This window comes from Podarcis erhardii (genome assembly GCF_964252035.2).
Source record: "Podarcis erhardii genome assembly, chromosome: 4".
Lineage (NCBI taxonomy): Eukaryota > Metazoa > Chordata > Lepidosauria > Squamata > Lacertidae > Podarcis > Podarcis erhardii.
The window spans coordinates 4,970,877-4,998,525 of NC_138508.1; the positions used below are offsets into that span (position 1 = coordinate 4,970,877).

Genomic DNA, 27,649 nt, shown 5'->3' on the forward strand with positions numbered 1-27,649 from the left:
TTTTCAACTTTTGCTTGAGAGATAACAATGGCTTTTTCCTTAGAATTCTAACATTTAGACCAGTCCTTGCACTCAACTTCACATTACATTGCGCCATGACATCTTGTATACACCCAGAAGATTTTTTTCTGTCATGTAGGCACAGTCTCTCCACTGGTCCATCGTCACTTTTGTAGTGACTGAGTCTCCTTATACCTCTTCAAAAATATATGAAGGCCAACTTTGGTTAAGTTTTCCCCAATCTCTCTTCTAATTTCTTCATAACTGTAGCCTTGTTCACTTAATAGTACAATCTTACATCACTTTCTGGGGACCATTCAACTCTTTGTGCCATTTCTATAATTTTTTTATGTCTTACACCCTCACGAAATGAAAGAAAACAAAAAACCAACCAACTTGATAGCAATCACATAACACACTGAAAATAGTCAACCAAAGCAAGTTGTGCTTCCTTTTTTGGTTATTGGCTATAACGTTTGATAGAATATGGGTAATTGAACAAACTTTGTTGGATTGCATTCTTGATTGCATTCTTGATCGAATTATCTTTCCATTGATATATAATTTTATGACATTACTCCAAATGAAGTGGTATTATAAGCCATCAAAACTCTCACATACATTTTTTCCAAAAGTCTTTCACAATTTTGACCACTGCTTTATATAAAAAAGCCACATTCAACAACTCATCCGAATCTCATATTAAACAAACAACACAGGTAATGAACACACACGCAACTCCCTTCAGTTCTTCTCCGTTTGCTCCTGAGGCTCTAATCCCTTTTTGTCTCCATTGCAGATTGTGATGAATTGGAAATCGAGAACAAAGGTGACCACGAAAAAATCCCCAGAGAGAAGTCACAAAAAAATTTGGAGTGTGGAGAAAGCTGCAGTCAGAGCTCCAATTCCACTTCCCATCAACAAAATCTCATTGGAAAGAAACTCTATCAGTGCATGGGATGTGAAAAGAGCTTCACTCATAGCTCCTCTCTCACTTCCCATCAAAGAATTCATACAGGGGAGAAAACCTATCAGTGTGTGGAATGTGGAAAGAGCTTCACTCATAGCTCCTCTCTCACGTCCCATCAAAGAATTCATACAGGGGAGAAACCCTATCAGTGTGTGGAATGTGGAAAGAGCTTCACTCATAGCTCCTCTCTAACTTCCCATCAAAGAATTCATACAGGGGAGAAACCCTATCAGTGTATGGAATGTGGAAAGAGCTTCAGAAAGAGCTCCGATCTCACTTCTCATCAAAGAATTCATATAGGGGAGAAACCCTATCAGTGTGTGGAATGTGGAAAGAGTTTCACTGATAGCTCCACTCTCACTTCCCATCAAAGAATTCATACAGGGGAGAAACCCTATCAGTGTATGGAATGTGGAAAGAGCTTCAGTCAGAGCTCCAATCTCACTTCCCATCAAAGAATTCATACAGGGGAGAAACCCTATCAGTGTGTGGAATGTGGAAAGAGCTTCAGGAAGAGCTCCGATCTCACTTCCCATCAAAGAATTCATATAGAGGAGAAACCTTATCAGTGTGTGGAATGTGGAAAGAGCTTCACTGATAGCTCCTCTCTCACTTACCATCAAAGAACTCATACAGGGGAGAAACCCTATCAGTGTGTGGAATGTGGAAAGCGCTTCAGTCGGAGCTCCAATCTCACTTCCCATCAAAGAATTCATACAGGGGAGAAACCCTATCAGTGTGTGGAATGTGGAAAGAGCTTCACTCATAGCTCCCATCTCACTTCCCATCAAAGAATTCATACAGGGGAGAAACCCTATCCGTGCGTAGAATGTGGAAAGAGCTTCAGTCAGAGCTCCTCTCTCACTTCTCATCAAAGAATTCATAAAGGGGAGAAACCCTATCAGTGTGTGGAATGTGGAAAGAGCTTCAGTCAGATCTCCAGTCTCACTTCCCATCGAAGAATTCATACAGGAGAGAAACCCTATCAGTGTGTGGAATGTGGAAAGAGCTTCACTGATAGCTCCTCTCTCACTTCCCATCTAAGAATTCATACAGGGGAGAAACCCTATCAGTGTGCAGAATGTGGGAAAAGCTTCATTAGAAACTCCGATCTCACTTCCCATCACAGAATTCATACAGGGGAGAAACCCTATCAGTGTGTGGAATGTGGAAAGAGCTTCACTCACAGGCACAGTCTCACTTCCCATCAAAGAATTCATACAGGGGAGAAACCCTATCAGTGTGTGGAATGTGGAAAGAGCTTCACTCACAGCCACAGTCTCACTTCCCATCAAAGAATTCATACAGGGGAGAAACCCTATCGGTGTGTTGAATGTGGAAAGAGCTTCACATGTAGCTCCTCTCTCACTTCCCATGAAAGAATTCATACAGGGGAGAAACCCTATCAGTGTGTGGAATGTGGAAAGAGCTTCACATGTAGCTCCTCTCTCATTTCCCATCACAGAAATCATACAGAGGAGAAACCCTATCAGTGTGTGGAATGTGGAAAGAGCTTCACTCACAGGCACAGTCTCACTTCCCATCAAATAATTCATACAGGGGAGAAACCCTATCAGTGTGTGGAATGTGGAAAGAACTTCACTCACAGCCACAGTCTCACTTCCCATCAAAGAATTCATACAGAGGAGAAACCATATCAGTGTGTGGAATGTGGAAAGAGTTTCAGTCAAAGCTCCAATCTCACTAAGCATCAGAGAATTCATACAGGGGAGAAACCCTATCAGTGCGTAGAATGTGGAAAGAGCTTCACTGATAGCTCCAGTTTGACTAGGCATCAGAGACTTCATACAGGGGAGAAACCCTATCAGTGTGTGGAATGTGGAGAGAGCTTCACTGAAAGCTCCTCTCTCACTTCCCATCAAAGAATTCATACAGGGGAGAAACCCTATCAGTGTGTAAAATGTGGAAAGAGCTTCAGTCAAAGCTCCCATCTCACTTCCCATCAAAGAATTCATACAGGGGAGAAATCCTATCAGTGCGTAGAATGTGGAAAGAGCTTCACTGATAACTCCAGTTTCACTAGGCATCAGAGACTTCATACAGGGGAGAAACCCTATTAGTGTGTGGAATGTGGAAAGAGCTTCACTGAAAGCTCCTCTCTCACCTCCCATCAAATAATTCATACAGGGGAGAAACCTTATTGGTGTGTGGAATGTGGAAAGAGCTTCACTGTTAGCTCTAAACTCACTTCCCACAAAAGAATCCATACAAAGGTCGGAAAAACCATTATACAGCTTTAGGAGCCAGGCAAATCCTTTAACCAGGCCTTTTTCTTATTAACATCTAATGCTATTTTAACACGTGATGTTTTGTGTTTTTATGTTGTGTTTTTATATTGTGTTCTAAGCATTCTGAGACTTGTGGGTGTAGGGAATACAGCCACTCTTAAATTCCTAGGGGTCTTTGCCCCCCCCCTAAAATATATGTTTTTGCTTGGTACATATATATAATCACATAAAAATTCTTATAACAATTCCCCCTTTGGGCAATATTTTTTTCTAAAAAATTATTGCCCCACAAATAATAACCTGGTATGTTGTAAATGGATGCCTTCGTGTAAATCTTAAGAGACTTGCATGTCAGGCCTCTTAAGGCTATTTGCAGGTGTAGCAGTGCACATAGCTGGACATAGGATATCACATAAAAAATAACTCGTGTTGCATTTTGTACTAAATTACTTGTGCCATTCTAGCAGTTTGGGTCTATGCTTTACACTTAGCGAGAAGGTCAAATAATGAGTGAAAAATGCAGTTTGTTTTGTTTCTGCCTTTTTTGTGTGTTTCCAGGTGTCAAAGCTAGCTCTCGTCTGGTCTCACACCTCCATCATATCACAGCAGCAACAATCCCTGGTGAATCCCTGTAGGGCTTTCATATTGACCATGTCACCTTGTAGTGGCGCAGGTTCGGACATTTCTTGAGAGAGAAGTCTTTGCCTTGGCCTTTCTATGGGATTTTTATTATTATAGGCTCTGGTCTTCCACTCTAGGGAAGTTGCTCAGTTGTTCCTAAGGGACCAAAAAGCTAATAGCAGCCTGGATACACTTGCCCAATTCCAACAGAGTCCAATTAGAATTTATAGAGCCCCATGGCTCACCGATGTGGAGTTCCGGCCCCACTTGGTGGCGGCGGTCGGCCTGGGCCTTGTACGCATCCTTGGCCTGGTGCAGTTGCTCCATCAATAGTTGGTGCTGAGACTGGAGCTCCTGGAGCCAATCTGTCAGCAGATGCTGGCAGCACATCCGGGAACAAACGTAGATGGTAACCGTACATGGCCTGGAACAGGGTCTGCTGGGTGGAGGCGTTCACCGAGTTGTTGTAAACAAATTCCTCCAATGCCAAGTGGTCGACCCAGTCTGGAGGTACTTGAGGTTCCGGTGGTCGGTTCTCACATCCACCAGGTGTCTTGCCCCCTCAAGATGATGGCCCCAGACCTCAAAGGCCACCTTGATGGCCAGTAGTTCCTGCTCCCACACGGTATAGTTACACTCTGCCAGAAGAAGCTGGCAGGAATAGTAGGCGCAGAGTATCAGCAGCCCATCAGGACCGTGCTGCTGGGACAAGACGGCACCACGAGCCATACTGGAGGCGTCGGTCTCCACCACGAAGGGACGAGTGGGATTAGGATGCTGTAAAAGCGGCGCCCTCTGGACACAGGCTTTCAACCCCTGAAACACCACCTCTGCCTCCTTGTCCCAAGAGAATGGTGTCTTGGGACACAGCAGTCGGGTCAGCGCGGTGACGCGGTGAGCATAGTCCACAATGAAGGTCCAGTAATAGTTGGCGAACCCCAGGAACCGCTGTAGGTCCTTGCGCTTCCGGGGTGCCGCCCACTCCTGAACTGCTGCCACCTTCCCACGATCCATCTGCACCCCATCAGGGGGAGAGTTGGTGACCGAGGACGTCCACTGACCACTGGTGGAACTTTCACTTGCTGAGCTTAGTATACAGGTGTTGCTCCCGCAAGCGCTGTAACATGGAGCGGACATGACCCTGGTGGCAAGTTGGGTCATGGGAGTAAATCAGAATGTCATCTAAGTACACCACCACATACAGAGGTACCTCACAAGACGAATGCCTTGTAAGACAAAAAACTCGCAAGACGAAAGATTTTTTCGTTTTTTGAGCTGCTTCGCAAGACGAATTTCCCTATGGGCTTGCTTCGCAAGACGAAAACATCTTGCAAGTTTGTTTCCTTTTTCTTAAAACCGTTAATACCCATGGGAATCCGTGCTTTGCAAGACGAAAAATACGCAAGACGAAAAAACTCGCAGAACGAATTAATTTTGTCTTGCGATGTACCACTGTACTTGTCTAGCAAGTCCTGGAACACGTGGTTGATGTACCGTTGGTACACGGCAGGCGCATTGCACAACCCGAATGGCATTACCAGGTATTCGAACTGCCCATACTGTGTCCCAAATGCTGTCTTCCACTCATCCCCGGCTCCGATCCAAATCAAATTGTAGGCTCCCCGAAGGTCCATCTTGGTGAACATCTGTGCCCCTTGCACCCACTCCAGCAACTCTGCAATAAGGGGCAAGGGATACCGGTCTGGGATGATAATCTTATCCAGGGCCCGGTAATCATGGCAGGGACGACGCTACCCACACTTCTTAATGAAGAGTACTGGAGCGGTGGAGGGCGAGGTAGAGGGCCAAATGAACCCGTACTCCAGGTTCTTGTGATGGAAGTCCTACAAGGCTTAGCGCTCTGGCTCCGTAAGACAGTACAGGCGGCTCACAGGCAGGGTCACTCCAGGCTGGAGGTCTATGCCGCAGTCGAAAGACCAATGAGGCGGCAGCTGGTCTGCCCCATGTTCCTCAAACACTTCTTGGTAGTTCTGGTAAGCAGCAGGGAGTGTTGACACAGCTTACCCTGTGGGGGTGGCCGCTAGCATCTCAGAACGAGCATGGGGACACGGGTTTGGGAAGCGCACAGTCTGATTGACCCAGTCGATCTGAACATTGTGAGACTCCAGCCGGTCCATCCCTAGCACCAGGGGAAACCGGGGCATGGTGGCAATGTCCAAGGTGCGCACCTCCCAGTGCTGCTGGTGGCACAGGACCAAGGGCTGAGTCTCCTGAGTAACAGCCCCCGAGTGGAAGAGCCGTCCGTCAATTGCCTCCACCTGTACTGGTTCTGGCTTGTCCTGGAGTGGGACCTGATGATGGGCAGCTAAGGCAGAGTCCATATAGGAACGGGTTGCCCCTGAATCTACCAGAGCATGGGTGAGAATCCAGGGCCCACCAGGGGGATATAGACGCACCCGAACCATGAGGTGTTGCAATTCCACCGGTGAGTGCCCACCATGCGATGTTTGGGACCCCAGGTAGCCTGGGCCATCGGCTACTGGGGTTGGCCATTTCCCTGTGGCTGGCGTTTTCTCAGGACAAGATTGGGCATAGTGTCCACTCCTGCCAGAGTAGAGACACAGGTTCCCCTCCAGATGCCAAGTCTTCTCCGAGGGGGAGAGGCGAGGCCGTGCTGCCCCAAGCTGCATTGGTTCCTTCAGTGACTTGGCTGTAGCTGTGGAACTGCTGGGAAGGACTGGAGCTGGGAGTGCTGGTGGCTCTGAGCCTGGCAACGGTCCTCCAACCGATCGTCTATCTGCAGGCTCCGTTGAATGAGGGTGTCCAGCGTGGCGGGGCAATCCATCATGGCCGGCTGGTGCAGTATCTCTGTCAGCAAGGGAGAGTCTTGCCGGGGCAGCGGCAATGCCCACTTGGCCGCCCGGTCCTTCAGCAAGCTGTTCAGGAAGTGCACCTTGGTGCGGTCATCGGGGAAATTCTGGGCTCGCCCCTGAATATACAGCTTAACATGGGAAAGCTGGCTGGGGACCCATCAAATTTCTCTGGCAGGGCCACTGGGTACTTGCCAGAAGCTGGGACATCGGCCCCAGGAGCTGGTAAGGCATCGAAACACTGCTGAAGCACTGAAACTGCATTGCTTAGCTGCTGAACGGTGTGGATCAAGACCTGGTTTCCCTGAGCCAATGCCACCAGCGTAGTCGCCTGGTCAGACATGGCTTCTGGTTCCTCCTGAACGCACCCCAACAATGGGGGAATGTGGGTGTGGCAGGAGCAAACTGTGCTGTTCCTGAAGGAATGGGTTTCGCAAACCCAAAACTGACACTGCAGGCAGTTTGAATCGGCACCAAAATCCCTATTTTTCCTTAGCTTGAGCTTTGAGTCAATGTATAAACAAAAACCGGGCTGTATAAACAAGTGCTCAGAGCCCCTCCTTTATCAGTCCGTGACAGCAAGGATGGCCTTGGCTGTTCCAGTGGAGCAGGGATGGCACTTATCTTACATCCTGACCACACTCTGATGCACAGACCTAGTCCGGGAACAGCGCCAGAGTGTGTTCTTAGAGTTGGTGACCTTTTGCTCCAAGATAAGAGTATAGGAACAGGAAAACCCTTTTATGGTCAGGAGTACAGGAAGGAAAACCCTTTTATGGTTAAGAGTACCGGAGCAGGAACATCTGTGATGTCAACTTGCGTGTGTAAGCTGACGTGGCTGGATTCCTGGGGAAGGGGGGAGAGGGTGCCTGGAGGATATATATACTGCATGGAATCTCTCATTTCTTTGGACTTGCCGTGGACTGACCACACAAGTGCCTTCTGCTATCCGGAGAGCAGAATAAACTCTTTCTTTGAATCAACCTTGGTGTCATTTGACTTCCTTCCTCCCGTCCGGGAGCAACACAGACCCTACAAGTCAGTAAAGTCCAATAAGGCTACAGTCCTGTGGGTTACCCGAGAGGCGAGGTCTAAGTCCAGTCCGTGGTCAAAGGTGCAACGTGGAGGCAATCTGTTGTAGCTGAAGCTGGGTGCAGGGCAGGGAGTCGGGTGAAGTCAGGAAGAGGCTTGCAAGCAGGGAGCCAGGGCGGGTCAGGAGCTCAGGCAGGAACTAGCAACCAACAATGTTGCTCCTGCAACTTGGGACTGGGGCTGGCCGGCTTTTATCTGCCCTGAGGCATAGGGTGTCCCCAATTCTCTGGTGACTCGCCTCTCTAACCCTGAGCCTCTGCAGCTCAGGAGTGGCTAGAGGGTTACCGGACCCAGAGGCAACCTCAGCTTTCTCTGATGGGGCTGAGAGTGGAGCACCTGCAGGCAATGGGTCCTCCATCACCTCAGGAGCCAGAGCAGACTCAGCTGGTGCCTGCACCTGAGGATCCAGCACAGATGAGGACCCTTCAGGCTCATTCCCCAGCCCTGGCTCAGCTGGTTATGGTGGTGGGGAATCCTGTGCAGGCTGGGATCCCTCAGGTTCAGCATCCGAGTCTGAATCCCAGGCCATCACACCTTGTCAACAATGTGGAACTGTAGTAGTCCCCAATTTGGACTTTATGAACATATGTGGAACAGAAACTAGCAGACATTTGGCCTTTATGAATGAACTGATTTATTGGGACATCCGTCAATATTATTGCATTTTATGTGTTGTTTATGTGCAAGATAAACCTTTGATATTGTGATAAGAATATATAGAAGATTATTGTTTATGTGACTGCACAGCCGGTTACGTCTTGTTTGTTTGTCCATTCCAGGAAAAGCATTCCTGACCCAGATTTTCACAGGAAGTCCCTCAGATGATTCCCCTTTTAAACAGGATACGTGAACCTAGGCCAGTAAGGTCCTCCTCTCCGGCAGACGGACAACCCCTTCCCCAAAGCCCCTCCCTCCCCCACTTCCCCATGGGGGTTCCCCACACCACCCATCACTCACCAGGATGGCTTTGGCCGCCTCCTGCTTGGAGCACTTCAGGGTTCAGGTTCAGAGCCCCCTGAGCTGAGCTGCCTGGCAGCTCTGGATCACCTCTGGCAGGTACAGCTGATCTTCCTCCAGCAGATGAAAGGCAAAAGTCAGGCTATCAGTTCCTCACAAAGGGAGGGCTTCGCCACATCCCAGAGTGCCGAGTGGGGGGCAAGGAGGGCAGGTCTGAGTCCCTGCTCTGGTTCTCTCCAATACTCACCTCTGGGGAGGGATGTGCAACCGCAGCACATCTGCAAAGAGAAGGACATGGGGACAGGTGAGTCCGTCCCTGAGCACCTGGCAAGGCTATTCCAAGAGTTTTCTCCTGGATTCCAAGTCCTACGGCAGGGGAGGAGGGACAGCCCAAGCCTTGGGGGCCAATCCTGGCCTCCTTCAACCAGAATGTGGCTCCCCAGGCCAGAGGTAGGCAAGCTAAGGCCTGGGGGCTGGATGCGGCCCAATCAGCTTCTCAATCTGGCCTGCAGATGATTCAGGAATCAGTGTGTTTTCAGATGAGTAGAATGTGTCCTTTTATCTAAAATGCGTCTCTGGGTTATTCATGGGGTATAGGAATTTGTTCACCCCCCCCCATATAGTCTGGCCCCCCACATGGTCTGAGGGACAGTGGACCAGCCCATGGCTGAAAAAGGTTGCTGACCAATGCCCCAGGCTAACAAGATGGTCAATCTCCGGTTCCACTCCACCCTTTTAAAATGAAAATAAGAAAATAGATCCCATCTCTCAGAGCATGTAAACCACAGGAGATTTAAGACCCCTGTGCCACTCACAAAAATAAGATTAAATTCCTTCTCCCACCTTTAAAGTAATCCTCTAAGTAACGAAACCAAATTGACCCAAGTCTGCGTTCCTCCGCCAACCTGAACTTCGCTCTTCAAGCCAAAAGACAGCACCTCCCCGTCTCCGGGTGAAACCCCCTGGCCTTTAATTGGTAGGGCTGCCACCACGCTGGTAGTGTTTACCTCAGTGCTGCGCGAGGAATGGCTGAGCGGCTGGCGAGATGCTTTCAGCCTCGGACACTTGGGGGGTTCTGAAATGGCCGTGCAGGCCAGATTCAGGACCCTGGCAGGCTGGATGAGGACCCCTGGCCTGCACTGACTGGCAGCAGCTCCCCAGAGTTTCAGGCAGGGATTTCGTCCAGCCCTTGCAGGAGATGTCAGGGGTTGACCCTGGGACATTCTGCATGCCAAGCAGGTGCTCTAGGGCTCCCCACATTTTCCTGCACTTTCAACGTTATGCTATTAGCAACCGTGGAGATTCCACCTCCCTCTTTCGAAAGGAGAAAAGTCACCTGATCAATTTACCTACGGGACCGCCTCTCCTGGTATGCCCCACAGAGAAACCTACGGTCTGCAAATAATAACATCCTCAAGGTCCCAGGCCTCAGAGAGGTTAGGCTGGCCTCAACTAGAGCCAGGGCTTTCTCGGCTGCGGCTCCAATCTGGTGGAACGCTCTCTCACAAGAGACTAGGGCCCTGCGGGACCTGACATCTTTCCGCAGGGCCTGCAAGACAGAGCTGTTCCACCAGGCCTTTGGTCAGGGCGCAGCCTGACTCCCTCCTCTGGCAACCTGCTTAGAATCTTGCTTAATTAGTTGCCATTAATTTGATTTTAATTGATTTTTATAATGTAATATTTTTAGAATGTGTGAATATCTGATTGTTTGATTGTTGATTGTTGTTAGCCGCCCTGAGCCCGGCTTCGGCTGGGGAGGGCGGGATATAAATAAAATTTATTATTATTATTATTATTATTATTATTATTATTAATAAATAATAATAATAATAATAATAATAATAATAATAATACATTTATACTCTGCCCATCTGGTTGGGTTTCCCCAGTCACTCTGGGCGGCTTCCAACAAAATATTAAAATACAATAGTCCAACAAATATTAAAATCTTCCCTAAACATAATAGCAACAACCATCCATTTCTGGAAAGGGAAATGGCATACTTTTGTATATTAGTATAAAAAGCATGCATAAGAAGGTATTACTCATTTATGATGAGAATAGGATTTATTTATTTTGAACATCACTTGGTTCCTCCTTGGCAGCCAGTGCGATTGTTCCAGCAGGGCTCGAACTCAGGACCCGCTGCCTGGAGGGACACCTAAGAGCAGCTGGGCAGGTGAAAGGTCTCCCTTGGGAGGTGGGGGACTCTCCTTCCTGGGAGGTTTCTCAGCAGAGATCGGAGGGCCATCTGCCCTGGATGCTTGAGCTGAGATTCCTGCATTGCTGGGGGTTGGACTAGATGACCCTGGGATCCCCTCCTCTCTCTCCACTCCTGAATTCCAGGAGGAGCTTCCTTGCCTCCTGCAAAGCCCTTTTCCCTGCAGGCTCTTCCTCTGGTTTCTGGCCAAGGGAGGGAGATGCTCAGAGTCCAGCCAAGAGCCTCGCGCTCCAAAAGGATATCTGGGCATTGGTGTAGCCGGGGGGGGCAGCTGCCCCCCTAAATCCATAAGAAATAATAAGAATATGAGGGCTGAGCGAGGGAGGACTCGGCTTTGCAAGGGTTAAAGGGAAGTGAGCTGCCTTCCTAGAGAGGCCAGGAAGCAAGGGGGGCCAGGTCCTCCCGAGCCAAGGCCCCTCCCCCCGCAGTCCTTTCCTGCTTTGGGGTCTCTCCTGCAAGGGCTGCCTCGCTGTCCCCTCCTGGGATCTGGTGAGTCTCCTCTCTCTCCCCCTAGAGGGTGCAATGGGGAGAGGGGGGGTCCCAGGGCTGCAGCAGGGGAGGGGGCCTGGGGGGGCTGATCTGCTCCTGCAGGGGGGGGGGGACCCCAAGTCAGGGAGGAGGAGAGGGTCCTGCCAGGGAGGGGCCAGGGCTGCCACGCTCTCCTTCCTGCAGATCAGAGGATCCCTGACTCCCCCGAAATCTCCCTTCTTTAAACAAAGGAGTCCCTGGGACTTTGACTCTGTGTGACATCGCTCAGCCTCATTGCACAACAGAGGAAACATGTGCAAATGGTTTTCCAAAGCTGAACGAGGAAGTGGACTAGCCCCCCCCCCCCAAAAAAAAACCACCCCACAGGGAGGGAGGAAGTTAAGGTGGGAGAGAAAGGCCAGGAATAAAGAGAGGGATCCCAGCCCATAGTCTCGCTGCTGCATTGCGGACCAGTTTGTGTTAAGCTATATAACAGAACAACAACAAAAAATAAAGGGAGATGTCTTTGGCCCCGCCCACTTGGCCCTCTGGGGGTTGGCCAGATACATTCCTGGCCCTCAGGGCAAAGAAAAAGAGACCTCACCCCACAAATCTGTCTGGACAGCGGCAGAGATTGCAGAAAAGGAGACAGAAACAGGGAGTGGGGGTGGGGTGGGGGTGGGGGTGGGGGGAGCAACTCCTGAGGACCCCCAGTCAGGACCCCCACTAGAGAAAAGCATCCATTTATCACAAGATACAAATGACTCCCTTGTCAGTCGGTTCTGACTTCATGCATTGACTGGAAGGATGGAGAAACCAGGTTGATTAATCTGACAGAAATCCCTTCAGTTGCCTCCACATTTTGCATTGCTAGAAGGCTAGAGACTTGCTTCTTCTCCTCTTCCTCTTTCTTTTCAAAAAGATAACTCATGGTCTGGGATCCGGTGCAGTCCAACCCTGGTTCCCAGCAAGACTCGGGGAACCACCCCCCCCCCCCCCGTCCTACAAATTCTGTAACAGAACAATGTATTTGCTTTGTAGGATTTGCTAGAGCTTCTCATTTAGACGGACAGAACTTGGCAGAAGACCAAAGGGTTCCTTCCGATCTCTCAGAGGCTTCCTGAGAGCACAGATGGGGGAGCGAGACTCAGCTGGCCCTGGAACAGGAAGAGGCCATGCCAGCCAAACTGGGAGCAGTGGGGGATTCTGGGGAAACCCTGTGCAGAAGATCCATGGTGAGGTGGACACCCTCCGCTCAGAGGTGCAGAGCCAGCAGGTGAGGCAGTTCTGCTGCCAGGAGGCCAAAGGACCCCGAGAGGTTTGCAGCCGACTCTACCACCTTGACCATCAGTGGCTGAAGCCAGAAAGGCACACGAAAGCTGAGATGCTGGACCTGGTGATCTTGGAGCAGTTCCTGGCTGTCCTTCCACTGGAGATGGAGAGCTGGGTGAGGGAATGCGGAGCGGAGACCAGTTCCCAGGCGGTGGCCCTGGCCGAAGGTTTCCTCCTGAGTCAGGCAGAGGAGAGAAAGCAGGTGAGAGAGACTTTCCTCTGGATACTTCCAAGGGGCTCCAAGCAGGATGGAGAACATCCCACAATGCTCTACTGATGGCCCATCCTTTTTCTTGGAAGACATCCATGGGATGAGATCTCACACCCTTTAAGTCTTTGTCATTCTCCTTCTAACATTTCTCACCATTCATTCTCTGTTTTGAATTCTTGTTTCTTTTCCAGGGAAAGGATCTCTTTGCAGAAATGGACCTGGATTACTGTGAGGCAGAGAGGCCTCCGTTGGACACCAGAGAGAGGCCACTGGGTAAGGAGGAAGGTGGTTTTCTCCATTTGGTCTAATTCTGTTGGTTACCCAACTCATCTTGTTTTGGGGGAGACAGTTGGGAACAAGGGTCCAGAGGAGGGGAGATGTATTTCTGCACAACAAACATATGAAATGGGCACAAATGTCTAAATGCTCTCAGCAGGTAAGGATTTCTCAAAGGCCCATCTGTAGTTAGAGATGCCCTGTTTCACCTGTGAGAGAAGCAGGCACTCCTGGCATCCTGCTTACCTTATTTCTCTTGCAGGTGGCAGAAGGATGCTGGCAAGACCTCCCGATTCGCCTTTTCATGGGGGCAGAAGGGAAGCAGCGGCTGTGGAACCAGATCAGGTCAGGGGAAGCTGCCTTGTGGGGACAGAGGCTGAGGGATGGAGCAATGTCATGGACTGGTTGGGCACAGAGGAATGGTGGGAGGAAGCAGCCGGGGAACCAGGAATGGAAGATGGCTCAGAGCCGAAGGAGTGGAGGTGGAGGAAGGATGAGCGGGAAGACGGAGAAGAGGGAGAAGCCTGGGAAGAGGAGGTGTCAGAAGCTGAAGGGGAAACAGGGCTTAGTGAGCTGGGAGACTCTGTGGAAGAATGCAGTGCAGAATCAGAGGCAGAAGAGGAAGGTGGTGAGTGGGAGAGGAAAGTCGAGAGGCTGAGGTGAGTCAGGAGAAGGAGGAGCCACCGGTGGCTCCCTCTCCTTTTGCCAGAAGCCACCCTCCCTGCTTGTCTCTCAGAGCCAGGAGACCCCCTGCAATGCAGGAATCTCTGCTAGATCATCCAAGACCAAAAGAGGCAGATGGCCATTCAAAAGAGGCTTATTTTATTTCTAGATTGATCACTGAATGCAAAAATTGATTTCTAAGCAGTGGACAAATGAGAACAAATAGCGGCCTGGATTCACCGAACCAGCCCCATCGGCTGCAAGATGGCGCCTGCCCCCCATTCCTCCCCCATGAATCCCTTGAATTTGGCTCTAGGGCATTGGGAGGGAACAGCCCAGGAGGAGAGGAGAAAGTGGATCCTTCCATTGGGGAAACTGGAATGCTTGCCTAGGCAGAATGACTTGAATAACACAAGGTGGAGTACAACCTATTTGCACAAAAACGAATACTCATAATTTAAACTTAGAATAAAATAAGCATCCATAAATAAAATGTGCAGCAGAGCAATCCTATTGAAACAACACCGCAATTTACAGGAAGGAAATAACAGAGCATTGTGGAGTAGATCATATTTCTGCTGTCTCAGAGGAGGACATTTCCCTTTTTCTTTTAGGGTCCAGTGTGCTTTGAAGATGTCGCTGTTCGTTTCACGGACAAGGAGTGGGCGTTGCTGGATCCTGACCAGAGAGCTCTGCATAAGGACGTCATGGAGGAGAATCGTGGGATCGTGGCCTCTCTTGGTAAGGCTCCCTGTGGGATCGTCATATCTGCCTGGAAATTCAAAAAATACCTCTATGTGACCAACCTCATATATTTTCACAGAGCTCAACCGTGGCCCCTACAACACCTGGGAACCTAACACCCCCACAATAAAGAGTAACTTACAGTTTTTTCTTTGAACAATCTTCCTCAAATTATTCCTTTTTCTATCACGATTGGGCTGGTCTCAACTGCCCAGGCCATCTTAAATGTTAGCTTCAGAATTGTTAGGAAAGATAAGTAGCTTCAGGTTTTCTGCTTTTGTTTTTGCTGCTGTCAATCTTTTTTTTTTTTTTTTTTAAATAATATTTATTACTTTTAGAGTTTACAAAAAAGAAAAAGAAAAAGAAAGAAATACAAAAAAGAAAGGGAAAAAAGCACAAAAACAATACAGTACAGTATATGAACAATACAAACCCAACCTAAACACATTAAACTAAACACATAAATGAAGTAAAAGAAAAACAATTTAAAAACATCCCTCCTTTTCCATATTCTATCCTTCATTCCCTTGTTTCCTCGACTTCCTCACACTTCCCTTTTTGTATCCCATTTCTAGTATTTGTTTCAGCAAATCCTTTCCATCTTTCTCTATTTTCTGTCATCTTATAAATAACATATTCTTTAACCTTTTTTCCCATTAAGGGAAAATTACTTATATGTATTTAACTCCTTATATCATTTCTGCTAAATCCATAAAATGTCATTCCATCCTTTTTCTAACAGTCATTACTTTAACAATATTTCTAAATAAGCACTTTAAATTATCCAGTAATCTTCCACTATCTCCTCTCCCTGGCTTCGGATTCTGCCAGTCCTTTCCGTCAGTTCCATATAGTCCATCAACCTGGAGATCTTATGTCCGAGGCTCTTAAATCTTTTCCAAGTTCCTTCTGCAGATCTTCTTCATATTGTTTGATACTCAGGAGCAAATCTCGAGAAAACTCCAACCTAGCAATGCTTTTATTCCTTCTGAAGAGTTCAGCCAAATTTCCATAGTTCAAAGTAAAGTCCATAAAGAATTTCAGGATGTATTTCAGGATTCCTCCAATTCTAGATGCCCCCAAAACTTCAGGCACTTTCAAACCCAAGCCCATGTCCCAAAAGTCAATCAATCCCTGGATAGAGGGATCTTTCCAACTTTCCTTCTTCAATCCAAGCCGGGATCCAAACCTCAAAAATTGACTTTTGCTAGGCTCAATCATGAATGACCTCGATTTGTAGTCCTCAACTTACTTCTGAGAAGTTAAGGGTCCCGCTTGTACAGCTTTTAAGTTTCACAACAACAGCTTTCTCCTTTTCCTCCACCATTTGTCCTGCCAAGGTGTGTTCCTGTGCCAACTCCTGAATTGTTTCTGTATTGGTACTCACTTTTTGACTCAAATTAGTCACTTTCTGTTCCAAGTTGTTAATTTTAAATATTGTGTCCTCTGTCTTTTTATGGAGCTGTTCCAGCGTATAATTTATCTTGTGTAATACAGTCACAATAGCTTCTCCTGTCAACATTTTGAAAAGTCCAAGGTCAATCTCTGGTTCTCAGAATCTTTATCTTGCAGCTGGAGTTCTCTCTGTTACACTCCTGCAACAGTTTCACATGCTCCCTCTAGAGGGAAACACTTTCCACTTATAACAATTCTTTTAAACACGACTCAAGCAAATAACAATAGCTTCAATTTTCGGTTACTTTTTCCTCCTTTTTTTTAAACGCAAAGGAGGACAATGGAAAGAGTATCTTTCTTATTAGCTAGCTGTCAAATCCGTTCTGTCATTGAGCATTCCCTGAACGTCATCTGGCAACCCTTTTCCTGGTTCAGAGCAGGGGCAATTTAATTTTCACTCTCCCCTGCAGGCACACTAAATCCAAGACTTCCCCCCTCTTCTCCTGCTTCCAAGGGGGGTTATGTGGTTTTGTCCAATGGAGATTTAATCCTTTGTCGAAAGCTTTCAAAGACTTTAGCTTGTGGTGTCTTTGCTTCAGTCTATTTACAAAAGCGGAAGGCGGACTTCCTGTTTAGAACCTTCCCGCTTTGGTGCCAAATTAAAGTATTTCAAGATCCAATTTTCCGTTTTACTCACGGGTAGTTGTTTAAAATCCAATTGTCCACAGGAAAAAGTCAGCGCTCTCCGGCAGCAGTAATGCGGCTTCACTCCGTGAAAGAAGCGGTCGATTCAAAGCACCGCGCCACTCACCCCACCTTGCTCCGGATCCCCAAAATAGGGTTTCCCCATGAGTAGGGGAGGCGCAAAGGGTGCCAGCCGAATCCCAAGTTCACAGGCTTCTCCCGCCTGTGATTTCTTTTTTTTTAATAAGATTTTTATTAAAGTTTTCAAAAATAATACATTGTGAAACAAAAAGAAAAAAATACAAAAATACAAAGTACAAAAATACAAAAATAAAAACAAATTAAAAACACATAGTTTCCATTTACTTGTTTTCTTTTGACTTATCTTCCAGACTTCCTCATACCTCCCTGTCTTATATTCCAATTCAATTTGTTTGTTTAGCAAATCCTCACCACTAATTCTTTTAATTATTTCAAAACCTTATTTTCCATATCTCTTATACATTACAGCTGAAAACCGCTTAATTTCTATCCAATATCATTCTAGCATTCCTCAATTTTACAATATTTCTGCAAATAGTCTTTAAACTTCTTCCAATCTTCTTCTGCCGCCTCTTTCCCTGGTCTCGGATTCTGCCGGTCATTTCTGCCAGTCCCATATAATCGATCATCTTCATCTGCCATTCTTCCAGAGTGGGTAGATCTTGTGTCTTCCAATATTTTGCGATGAGTATTCTTGCTGCTGTTGTCGCATACATAAAAAAAATTCTATCCTTCTTTGACACCAATTGGCCGACCATGCCCAGGAGAAAGGCCTCTGGTTTCTTCAGGAAAGTGTACTTAAACACCTTTTTCATTTCATTATAAATCATTTCCCAGAAAGCCTTAATCCTTGGGCACGTCTACCAAAGGTGAAATAATGTACTTCCGGGTTAGCGCCAACGCGTAATGGCGGATTCCCTCTGAGCTCCAGAGGGACCAGCTTCACGAGTTCAGGTATAGCCGCTGCGGCAAAGCGGGGACCCTTAAAAATCACAGGCGGGTGAAGCCTGTGAGCGTGGGACTCAGCGGGCACCATTTACGCCCCCCCCGAACTGCAAAAAAGCCTTTTTAAAGGCTTCGGAACGGGACGGAGTGAGCGGCGCGGTGCTGAAAGTCATCTGCTATTCTCGTGGAGTGAAGCCGCACAGCCATTAGCGGAGAGCGCTGACTTTTTTCCTCCCGCCTGTGATTCCAATGGGTCTCCGCCTTCGCCGTGGCGGTCAGACCCTGCTTTTCACGGAGCAAGTTCCTCCTGATCGGAGGAGCTCCGCCATTTCCGGAGGCGCCAACCCAGAAGTCCCTTGCTGCTGTCAGTCTTGGGTTGACCAAAGAGACGACTGACATTGGAGATGGAGGGGATGCCATGACTGGGCCAAACAAAATTCATCCCAGAGAAGAGCTAGACTTATTGAATTTCAGGTAGAAGTAGCAGTGGTGGTGGTGATGATGATGATGATGATGATACAGTGGTACCTCGGTTTACAAACTTTCCGGAAGAGGACTGTTCTTAAATCAAGGTACCACTGTAGTAATAATAATAATTAATATTTATACCCTGCCCATCTGGCTGGGTTGCCCCAGCCACTCTGGGCAGCTTCCAACACACATATAAACATGAAACATAAATAATAATAATCTGATCCCATATATAAAGAACTTTAACTTTAAAATGAACAACTTATACTAGTGGCCAAAATTGTGGAAACCTATTTTGAAAGGTGTATTTCTGAGGTTTGGTGGCTCATAACACCACTTTTGTGTGGAGTAATCCCATAAAATTATATAGCAATGGAAATATAATTTAATGAATAATAATAATAATAATAATAATAATAATAATAATAATAATATATTATTTGTACCCCGCCCATCTGGCTGGGTTTCCCCAGCCACTCTGGGCGGCTTCCATAAAAACCAAAAATACACTAAAATATCACAGATTAAAAACTTTCCTGAACAGGGCTGCCTTAAGATGTCTTCTGAATGTCAGGTAGTTATTTATCGCTTTGACATCTAATGGGAGGGCGTTCCACAGGGCAGGCGCCACGACCGAGAAGGCCCTCTGCCTGGTTCCCTGTAGCTTTGCTTCTTGCAATGAAGGAACCGCCAGAAGGCCCTCGGCGCTGGACCTCAGCGTCCGGGCAGAACGATGGGGGTGGAGACGCTCCTTCAGGTATACTGGGCCGAGGCCGTTTAGGGCTTTAAAGGTCAACACCAGCACTTTGAATTGTGCTCGGAAACGTACTGGGAGCCAATGTAGGTCTTTCAAGACCGGTGTTATGTGGTCTCGGCGGCCGCCCCCAGTCACCAGTCCAGCTGCCGCATTCTGGATTAATTGCAGTTTCCGAGTCACCTTCAAAGGTAGCCCCACGTAGAGCGCATTGTCCAAGCGGGAGATAACCAGAGCATGCACCACTCTGGCGAGACAGTCCGCAGGCAGGTACCTGCGTACCTGCGTACCAGGTGGAGTTGGTAGACAGCTGCCCTGGATACAGAATTGACCTGCGCCTCCATGGACAGCTGTGAGTCCAAAATGACTCCCAGGCTGCGCACCTGGTCCTTCAGGGGCACAGTTACCCTATTCAGGACCAGGGAGTCCTCCACACCAGCCCGCCCCCTGTCCCCCAAAAACAGTACTTCTGTCTTGTCAGGATTCAACCTCAATCCATTAGCCGCCATCCATCCTCCAACCGCCTCCAGGCACTCACACAGGACCTTCACCGCCTTCACTGGTTCTGATTTGAAAGAGAGGTAGAGCTGGGTATCATTGCATATTGATGGACACCCAGTCCAAACCCCCTGATGATCTCTCCCAGCGGCTTCATATAGATGTTAAAAAGCATGGGGGAGAGGACGGAACCTTGAGGCACCCCACAAGTGAGGGCCCAGGGGTCCGAACACTCATCCCCCACCACCACTTTCTGAACACGGCCCAGGAGGAAGGAGCGAAACCACTGTATAACAGTGCCCCCAGCTCCCAGCCCCTCTAGACGGTCCAGAAGGATGTTATGGTCGATTGTATCAAAGGCCGCTGAGAGATCCAGCAGAACTAGGAAACAACTCTCACCTTTGTCCCTAGCTCGCCGGAGATCATCAACCAGCGCGACCATCAACCAGCCCGAATGTAATGCAATGACTTTTATGAAGGAGTATTTATTAGAACAGCAGTCATAAAGAAAAAACGTGAAACCTTTGGTGACCATTGGTAACCTTTAGCTTTCATTACGGCCTTACAACTCCTTCCCACGAAGTGAACCAAGTTTTTAGTTCTGCAGCTCTAATAATGGGAAACCAAGACTGAATTATTGCCTCTGTTAATTGGGCTTTATTGCTGGGTTGCTTCTGACTAACAAGTTTCTTTAGTCGGCTCCATAGATTTCCGATTGGGTTAAAGTGTGGGCTATTCCCAGGCCATTCCAACAGTGAAATATCATTATCTCGAATGCACCTTTTGCACACAGCAGCAACACGACATAGAGCTGAATCCAGTTGAAAATATATAAATGCTTCGGTATCTGGGAAAAGATCACCTGCGGAACACTTCATTTTGGGCTCACATATTTGGTTTATACATTTTTCCGCATTTATATTCCCATTAATGATGCAAATTCTGCCCACACCTTTTGCTGCGATACAACCCCAGATCATCACACTATCTGGGTGTTTCATGGTCGGTGTAATTCAAGTTCAATTGGATGTAAATCTTCTCTGATTCTTCTCCTCGCGTATTTCATGCCATCACTACCAAGCAAGGAGATTTGGGTCTCATCCCTCCAAATAACACTGTCCCATTGTTCTACTGTCCAGTTAACATGGGTTTCATCTTTTCAACCTTTGCTTGAGAGATAACAATGACTTTTTCTTAGAATTCTAATTTAGACCAGTCCTTGCACTCAACTTCCCATTACATTGCACCATGTCATCTTGTATACACCTAGATGATTTTCTTCTCTCATGTAGGCACAGTCTCTCCACTCGTCCATCGTCACTTTTGTAGTGACTGAGTCTCCTTATACATCTTCAAAAATATAGAAAGGCCAAGTTTGGTTAAGTTTTCCCCAATCTCTCTTCTAATTTCTTCATAACTGTAGCCTTGCTCACTTAATAGTACAATAGTACAATCTTACATCGCTTTCTGGGGACCACTCAACTCCTTGTGCCATTTCTATAATTTTATTATGTCTTACACCCTCACTAAATGAAAGAACACAAAAAACCAACCAACTTGATAGCAATCACATAACACACTGACAAAAGTCAACCAAAGCAAGTTGTGCTTCCTTTTTCTGGTTATTTGGCTATAACGTTTGATAGAATACGGGTAATTGAACAAACTTCGTTGGATTGCATTCTTGATTGCATTTTTGATCGAATTACCTTTCCATTGATATATAATTTTATGACATTACTCCAAATGAAGTGGTGTTATAAGCCATCAAAACTCTGACATACACTTTTTTCCAAAAGTCTTTCACAATTTTGACCACTACTGTATATAAAAAAAGCAACATTCAACAACTCATAATAATAATAATAATAATAATTTTTTATTTATACCCTGCCCTCCCCAGCCAAGGCCGGGCTCAGAGCGGCTTACAAGCAATAATAAAAACAAGGTGAATGGTTACAACTTAAAAACAAAAATAAAATACATTAAAATAATGGAACATTAAAATATTAAGATGTAGCCTCATTGCAGGAGGAGAAGGAAAAGAAAGGGGGGAAAAAGAGAGAGAGAGGGAGGGAATCAAATTGGCTCCAAGCCAAAGGCCAGGCGGAACAACTCTGTCTTACAGGCCCTGTGGAAAGAAATCAGATCCTGCAGGGCCCTGGTCTCATGAGGCAGAGCGTTCCACCAGGCCGGAGCCAGAGTTGAAAAGGCCCTGGCTCTGGTTGAAGCCAATCTAACTTTTTTAGGGCCTGGGACCACTAGGGTGTTGTTATTTATGGACCTTGAGGCTCTCCGTGGGGCATACCAGGAGAGGCGGTCCCGTAGGTATGAGGGTCCTAGGCCGTGAAGGGCTTTAAAGGTCAAAAGCAGCACCTTAAATCTGACCCTGTACTCCACCGGGAGCCAGTGCAGCTTGAAAAGCACTGGGTGAATATGCTCCCATGGTAGAGACCCCGTGAGGAGCCTCGCTGCAGCATTCTGCACCCGCTGGAGTTTCTGGGACAGCTTCAAGGGCAGCCCCGCATAGAGCGAATTACAGTAGTCAAGCCTGGAGATGACCGTCGCATGGATCACTGTGGCCAGGTCGGGGCGGGAAAGGTAAGGGACCAATTGCTTGATGCGGCGAAGGTGGAAAAATGTCGCCTTGGCTGTTGCTGTAACTTGCGCCTCCATGGAAAGGGAGGCATCAAGGATTACACCCAAACTCTTAACGGAAGGCAATGGCACTAATTGGGCCCCCGCAAGAGAAGGGAGTTGGTCCCTCATCCCCATGCCATCCCGACCTAGCCATAGGACCTCTGTCTTCGAAGGATTTAGTTTCAATCGGCTCCCACGAAACCATCCAGCCACAGCTTCCAAGCATCTGGTCAGTGTGTTCGGGGCCGAGTCAGTGTGGCCATCCATCAGCAGATAGAGCTGAGTGTCATCAGCATATTGGTGACAGCCCAGCCCAAAGCTTCGGATAATCTGGGCAAGGGGGCGCATAAAGATGTTTAAAAGCATTGGGGAGAGAATTGCGCCCTGCGGCACTCCACACACCAAGGAGTGGCGCGACGACATTTCCCTCCCTAGTGCCACCCTCTGTCCCCGACCAGAGATAAAAGAGCACAACCAGTTACGGGCTATGCCCTGTATCCCCACGTCTGCAAGGCGGTGGTCCAGAAGATCATGATCGACCATGTCAAAGGCTGCTGACAAATCTAAAAGGATCAGCAGTCCTGACCCGCCTCGATCCAGTTGTCTACGGAGATCATCTGTTAGGGCAACCAGAGCCGTCTCTGTCCCAAAAGCAGGACGGAAACCAGACTGAAATGGATCTATTATTTTAAACAAAATATTTATTAACATTTTTTTAATACAATACACAAAAATAAACAATATAGCATATATCTCAACATAGTTTCACAACTTCTTTGGACTCCCTCACGCCTCCCGCTCCTACCTTCATCACAATAAATTTTTTTCCAGCAATTTATCGCCTTGTTTCCATTGTTGTTAACTATCTTTCCCATGTTACTTTTCTAGTTTCAGATACCCTATGTTCAAATCCTAGAAATTTAAATATGATCTGATGGTTATCCAAAAATTTATGCTTTCCTAAATCTAACTTATCTTCATAACTCAATCTAATTTAATGGTGCCAAATTATTTATGATCTAGCATCCTTCTTAGCATTCAACCAAATTACAATGTTTTTGTAAATAAATCTTGAATTTCTTCCAGTCTTCTTCCACCCTCTCCTCTCCCAGGTCTCGGATTCTGCCAGTCATCTCGGCCAGTTCCATATAGTCTATCAATTGCGCCTGCCATTCTTCCAGTGTGGGTAAATCTTGGGTTTTCCAGTGCTTAGCGACGAGTATCCTTGCTGCCGTTGTTGCATACAGAAAAAAAGTTCGGTCCTTCTTTACCACCCTCTGACCGACAATACCCAGAAGGAAGGCCTCTGGTTTCTTAGGGAAGGTATACTTAAATACCTTTTTCAGCTCATTATATATCATTTCCCAGAAGGCCTTCACTTTAGGGCAAGTCCACCAGAGGTGAAAGAATGTTCCTTCATCTTCTTTGCATTTCCAACATTTATTATCAGACAAATGGTATATTTTTGCGAGTTTGACTGGGGTCATGTACCATCTATATATCATTTTCATAACATTTTCTTTCAAAGCATTACATGCAGTAAAGTTCTTTACTCGATCCGAAGATATAAATTCTTGGCCTAGTCTTTTATTTATTAACACTTTTTTATGGAGCCTGGTCACGTTTGTTTCTTGCAGACAAACAATGTCCAATTGTTCTTTTTTTAATATGTGAAATATCTTCCTCCTTTTTTCCGGGGAATTGCATCCATTAATGTTCCAGCTCAAAAGTTGCAGAGACATCCTGAATAAATCTGTTATTTCTCTGGGGGTGATATCTTTTTCTCTGGATCTTCAGGCTCCAAGGGGGCAGGCACAGGTACAGCAGATGCTCTAGGCCCAAAAGGTGTTTCAATTCCTTTCTGAAGGTCCTCTCCGTAAGTGATCAAAAATTTGTCTCTATCTTCGAGTGTTTTAATTTTAACCTCCTTCCCTCTGAAGGTAAAGGATAGTCCTTGGGGAAATTCCCACCTAAAAATGATTGAATTGCTCCTTAACAATCTGACCAGTTCAAGGTAGGCGGATCTAAGGTCCAGCAGTTGTTTCGGGATGTCTTTATAAATTTCAACTCTTCTGTCCAAGATGTCCAGTGATTTTTCGTAATGTAGGCCCAATATCTTATCCCTTTCCTCCTTCGATCTCAAGGTTATCAAGCAGTCTCTGGGCTTTTCTTTCTTTGCAAATCTTCCAAGTCTAAAAGCTGACACAATTTTGAAGTCCTTTTCCTCTATATTCCAAAACTTGGAAAATTCTTTGGTCAGGAACTCAGCTAGGTTTCCTTCTTCAACTTCTGGTATTGACCTTATCCTTAAGTTATTTTCCCAGTTCCGAAATGGATCTAATGCCGATGTTTCCTCCAGAAACCTACCAAGCTGTTCAGCAACCGCTCTCTCAATTACCTTACCCAGGTAATTGGTAACTCATCCGAATCTCATATTAAACAAACAACACAGGTAATGAACACACGCGCAACTCCCTTCAGTTCTTCTCCATTTGCTCATGAGGCTCTAATCCCTTTTTGTCCCCAATGCAGATTGTGATGAATTGGAAATCGAGAACAAAGGTGACCACGAAAAAATCCCCAGAGAGGAGAAGCCACACAAAAATTTCGAGTGTGGAGAAAGCTGCAGTCAAAGCTCCAATTCCACTTCCCATAAACAAAATCTCATTGGAAAGAAACTCTATCAGTGCATGGGATGTGAAAAGAGCTTCACTCATAGCTCCTCTCTCACTTCCCATCAAAGAATTCATACAGGAGAGAAACCCTATCAGTGTGTGGAATGTGGAAAGAGCTTCAGTCATAGCTCCTCTCTCACTTATCATCAAAGAATTCATACAGGGGAGAAACCCTATCAGTGTGTGGAATGTGGAAAGAGCTTCAGAAAGAGCTCCGATCTCATTTCTCATCAAATAATTCATATAGGGGAGAAACCCTTTCAGTGTGTGGAATGTGGAAAGAGCTTCAGTCAGAGCTCCAATCTCACTTCCCATCAAAGAATTCATACAGGGGAGAAACCCTATCAGTGCATGGAATGTGGAAAGAGCTTCAGTCAGAGCTCCCATCTCACTTCCCATCAAATAATTCATACAGGGGAGAAACCCTATCAGTGTGTGGAATGTGGAAAGAGCTTCAGTCAGAGCTCCAATCTCTCTTCCCATCAAAGAATTCATACAGGGGAGAAACCCTATCAGTGTGTGGAATGTGGAAAGAGCTTCAGTCACACCCAGAATCTCACTTCCCATCAAAGAATTCATACAGGGGAGAAACCCTATCTGTGTATGGAATGTGGAAAGAGCTTCACTGATAGCTCCACTCTCACTTCCCATCAAAGAATTCATACAGGGGAGAAACCCTATCAGTGTGTGAAATGTGGAAAGAGCTTCAGTCGGAGCTCCCATCTCACTTCCCATCAAAAAATTCATACAGGGGAGAAACCCTATCAGTGTGAAGAATGTGGAAAGAGCTTCAGTCAGAGCTCCGATCTCATTTCTCATCAAAGAATTCATACAGGGGAGAAACCCTATCCATGTGTAGAATGTGGAAAGAGCTTCAGTCAGAGCTCCTCTCTCACGTCTCATCAAAGAATTCATAAAGGGGAGAAACCCTATCAGTGTGTGGAATGTGGAAAGAGCTTCAGTCAGATCTCCACTCTTACTTCCCATCGAAGAATTCATACAGGAGAGAAACCCTATCAGTGTGTGGAATGTGGAAAGAGCTTTAGTCGGAGCTCCCATCTCACTTCCCATCAAAGAATTCATACAGGGGAGAAAACCTATCAGTGTGTGGAATGTGGAAAGAGCTTCAGTCAGAGCTCCTCTCTCACTTCTCATCAAAGAATTCAAAGGGGAGAAACCCTATCAGTGTGTGGAATGTGGAAAGAGCTTCAGTCAGATCTCCTCTAACTTCCCATCAAGGAATTCATACAGGAGAGAAACCCTATCAGTGTGTGGAATGTGGAAAGAGCTTCACTGATAGCTCCTCTCTCACTTCCCATCAAAGAATTCATACAGGGGAGAAAGCATATCAGTGTGTGGAATGTGGAAAGAGCTTCACTCACATCCACAGTCTCACATCCCATCAAAGAATTCATACGGGGAGAAACCCTATCAGTGTGTGGAATGTGGAAAGAGCTTCACTGATAGCTCCTCTCTCACTTTCCATCAAAGAATTCATACAGGGGAGAAACCCTATCAGTGTCTGGAATGTGGAAAGAGCTTCACTGATAGCTCCTCTCTCACTTCCCATCTAAGAATTTATACAGGGGAGAAGCCTTAGCAGTGTCTGGAATGTGGAAAGAGCTTCAGGAACAGCTCCAATCTTACTAAGCATCAGAGAATTCATATAGGGGAGAAACCCTGTCAGTGTATGGAATTTGGAAAGAGCTTCAGTCAGAGTGCCAATCTTACTTCCCACCAAAGAATCCATACAAAGGTCGGAAAAACCATTATACAGCTTTAGGAGCCAGGCAAATCCGCACCTTTTTAACGAGGCCTTTTTCTTATTGACATCTAATGCTATTTTAACACGTGATGTTTTGTGTTTTTATGTTGTGTTTTTATGTTCTAATCATTCTGAGACTTGTGGGTGTAGGGAATACAGCCACTCTTAAATTCCTAGGGGTCTTTGCCCCCCCATAAAATATATGTGTTTGCTTGGTACATTTACCGTATTTTTTGCCCCATAGGACGCACCGCCCTATAGGACGCACCTAGTTTTTTTGGGGGTGGGGGAATAAAGAAAAAAAATTATTTCCCCCCCAGGCACGGGGCTGGTCCGGGGGAAGCCCGAGCTTCCCCCGACCCGAGCCCCCAGAAGAGCCTGCTATCCACAAGTCTAGGGAGCCGTGCTGGTCTCCCCAGGTTTGCGGACAGCTGTGCGAAGCCCGGGCGCGCTGAGGCTTCCTAATGCAGGCAGCTCTGTGTGACCCTCCGGAGGCTGGCGCGGCTTGGCGCCAGGCTCTGGAGGGTCATGCAGAGCTGTGCGGACCCCCAGAGGGCAGGCAGCTCTCCCCGACCCTCCGGAGGCCAGCGTGGATTGGCCGGCCCGGCGCGGCTTGGCGCCAGGCTCCGGAGGGTTGCGTAGAGCTTCGTGGACCCCGGGAGGGCAGGCAGCTCAGCGCGATCCTCCGGAGCCCGGCGCGGCTTTGCGCCGGGCTCTGGAGGGTTGCGCAGAGCTTCCTGAAGCCTGGAGAGCGAGAGCCTCTCGCTCTCCAGGCTTCAGCGAAAGCCTGTATTCGCCCCATAGGACGTACCCACATTTCCCCTTCATTTTTGGAGGGGGAAAAGTGCGTCTTATACGGCAAAAATTACGGTATATGCATTCGTGTAAATCTTAAGAGACTTGCATGTCAGGCCTCTTAATTCTATTTGCAAGTGTAGCAGTGCACATAGCTGGACATAGGATATCACATAAAAAATAACACATGTTGCATTTTGTACTAAATTACTTGTGGCATACTTGCAGTTTGGGAGAAACATTCTCAATAGTGGTCTATGCTTTACACTTAGCGGGAAGGTCAAATAATGAGTGAAAAATGCAGTTTGTTTTGTTTCTGCCTTTTTTGTGTGTTTCCAGGTGTCAAAGCT

General features: G+C 46.9%; 2 protein-coding genes across 7 annotated transcripts in view; both read left to right on the top strand.

Moving 5' to 3' along the window:
• LOC309340929 (uncharacterized protein) overlaps positions 1–26,722 on the top strand; it is a 171,294-nt gene extending 144,572 nt beyond the window's left edge. For 5 of the 6 annotated variants that reach the window (XM_081860182.1, XM_081860181.1, XM_081860184.1 and 2 more), the window contains one exon: positions 800–3,256. In XM_081860182.1, the coding sequence (XP_081716308.1) occupies positions 800–3,051 (2,252 nt within the window). In that variant the 3' untranslated portion in view covers positions 3,052–3,256. Of the gene's footprint in view, positions 1–799; positions 3,257–26,495 lie in introns of those variants that run through there. The other variant, XR_014156140.1, reaches the window with a different exon arrangement.
• Positions 11,373–25,966, top strand: LOC309340653 (uncharacterized protein; the record flags this gene model as incomplete). Its single annotated transcript, XM_081859537.1, has 6 exons — positions 11,373–11,430; positions 12,451–12,943; positions 13,144–13,225; positions 13,491–13,573; positions 14,506–14,632; positions 24,597–25,966. The coding sequence occupies exons 2-6, from the start codon at positions 12,542–12,544 to the stop codon at positions 25,964–25,966; spliced, it is 2,064 nt and encodes a 687-aa protein (XP_081715663.1). The 5' UTR covers positions 11,373–11,430; positions 12,451–12,541.
• Positions 26,723–27,649: the final 927 nt, after the last annotated feature.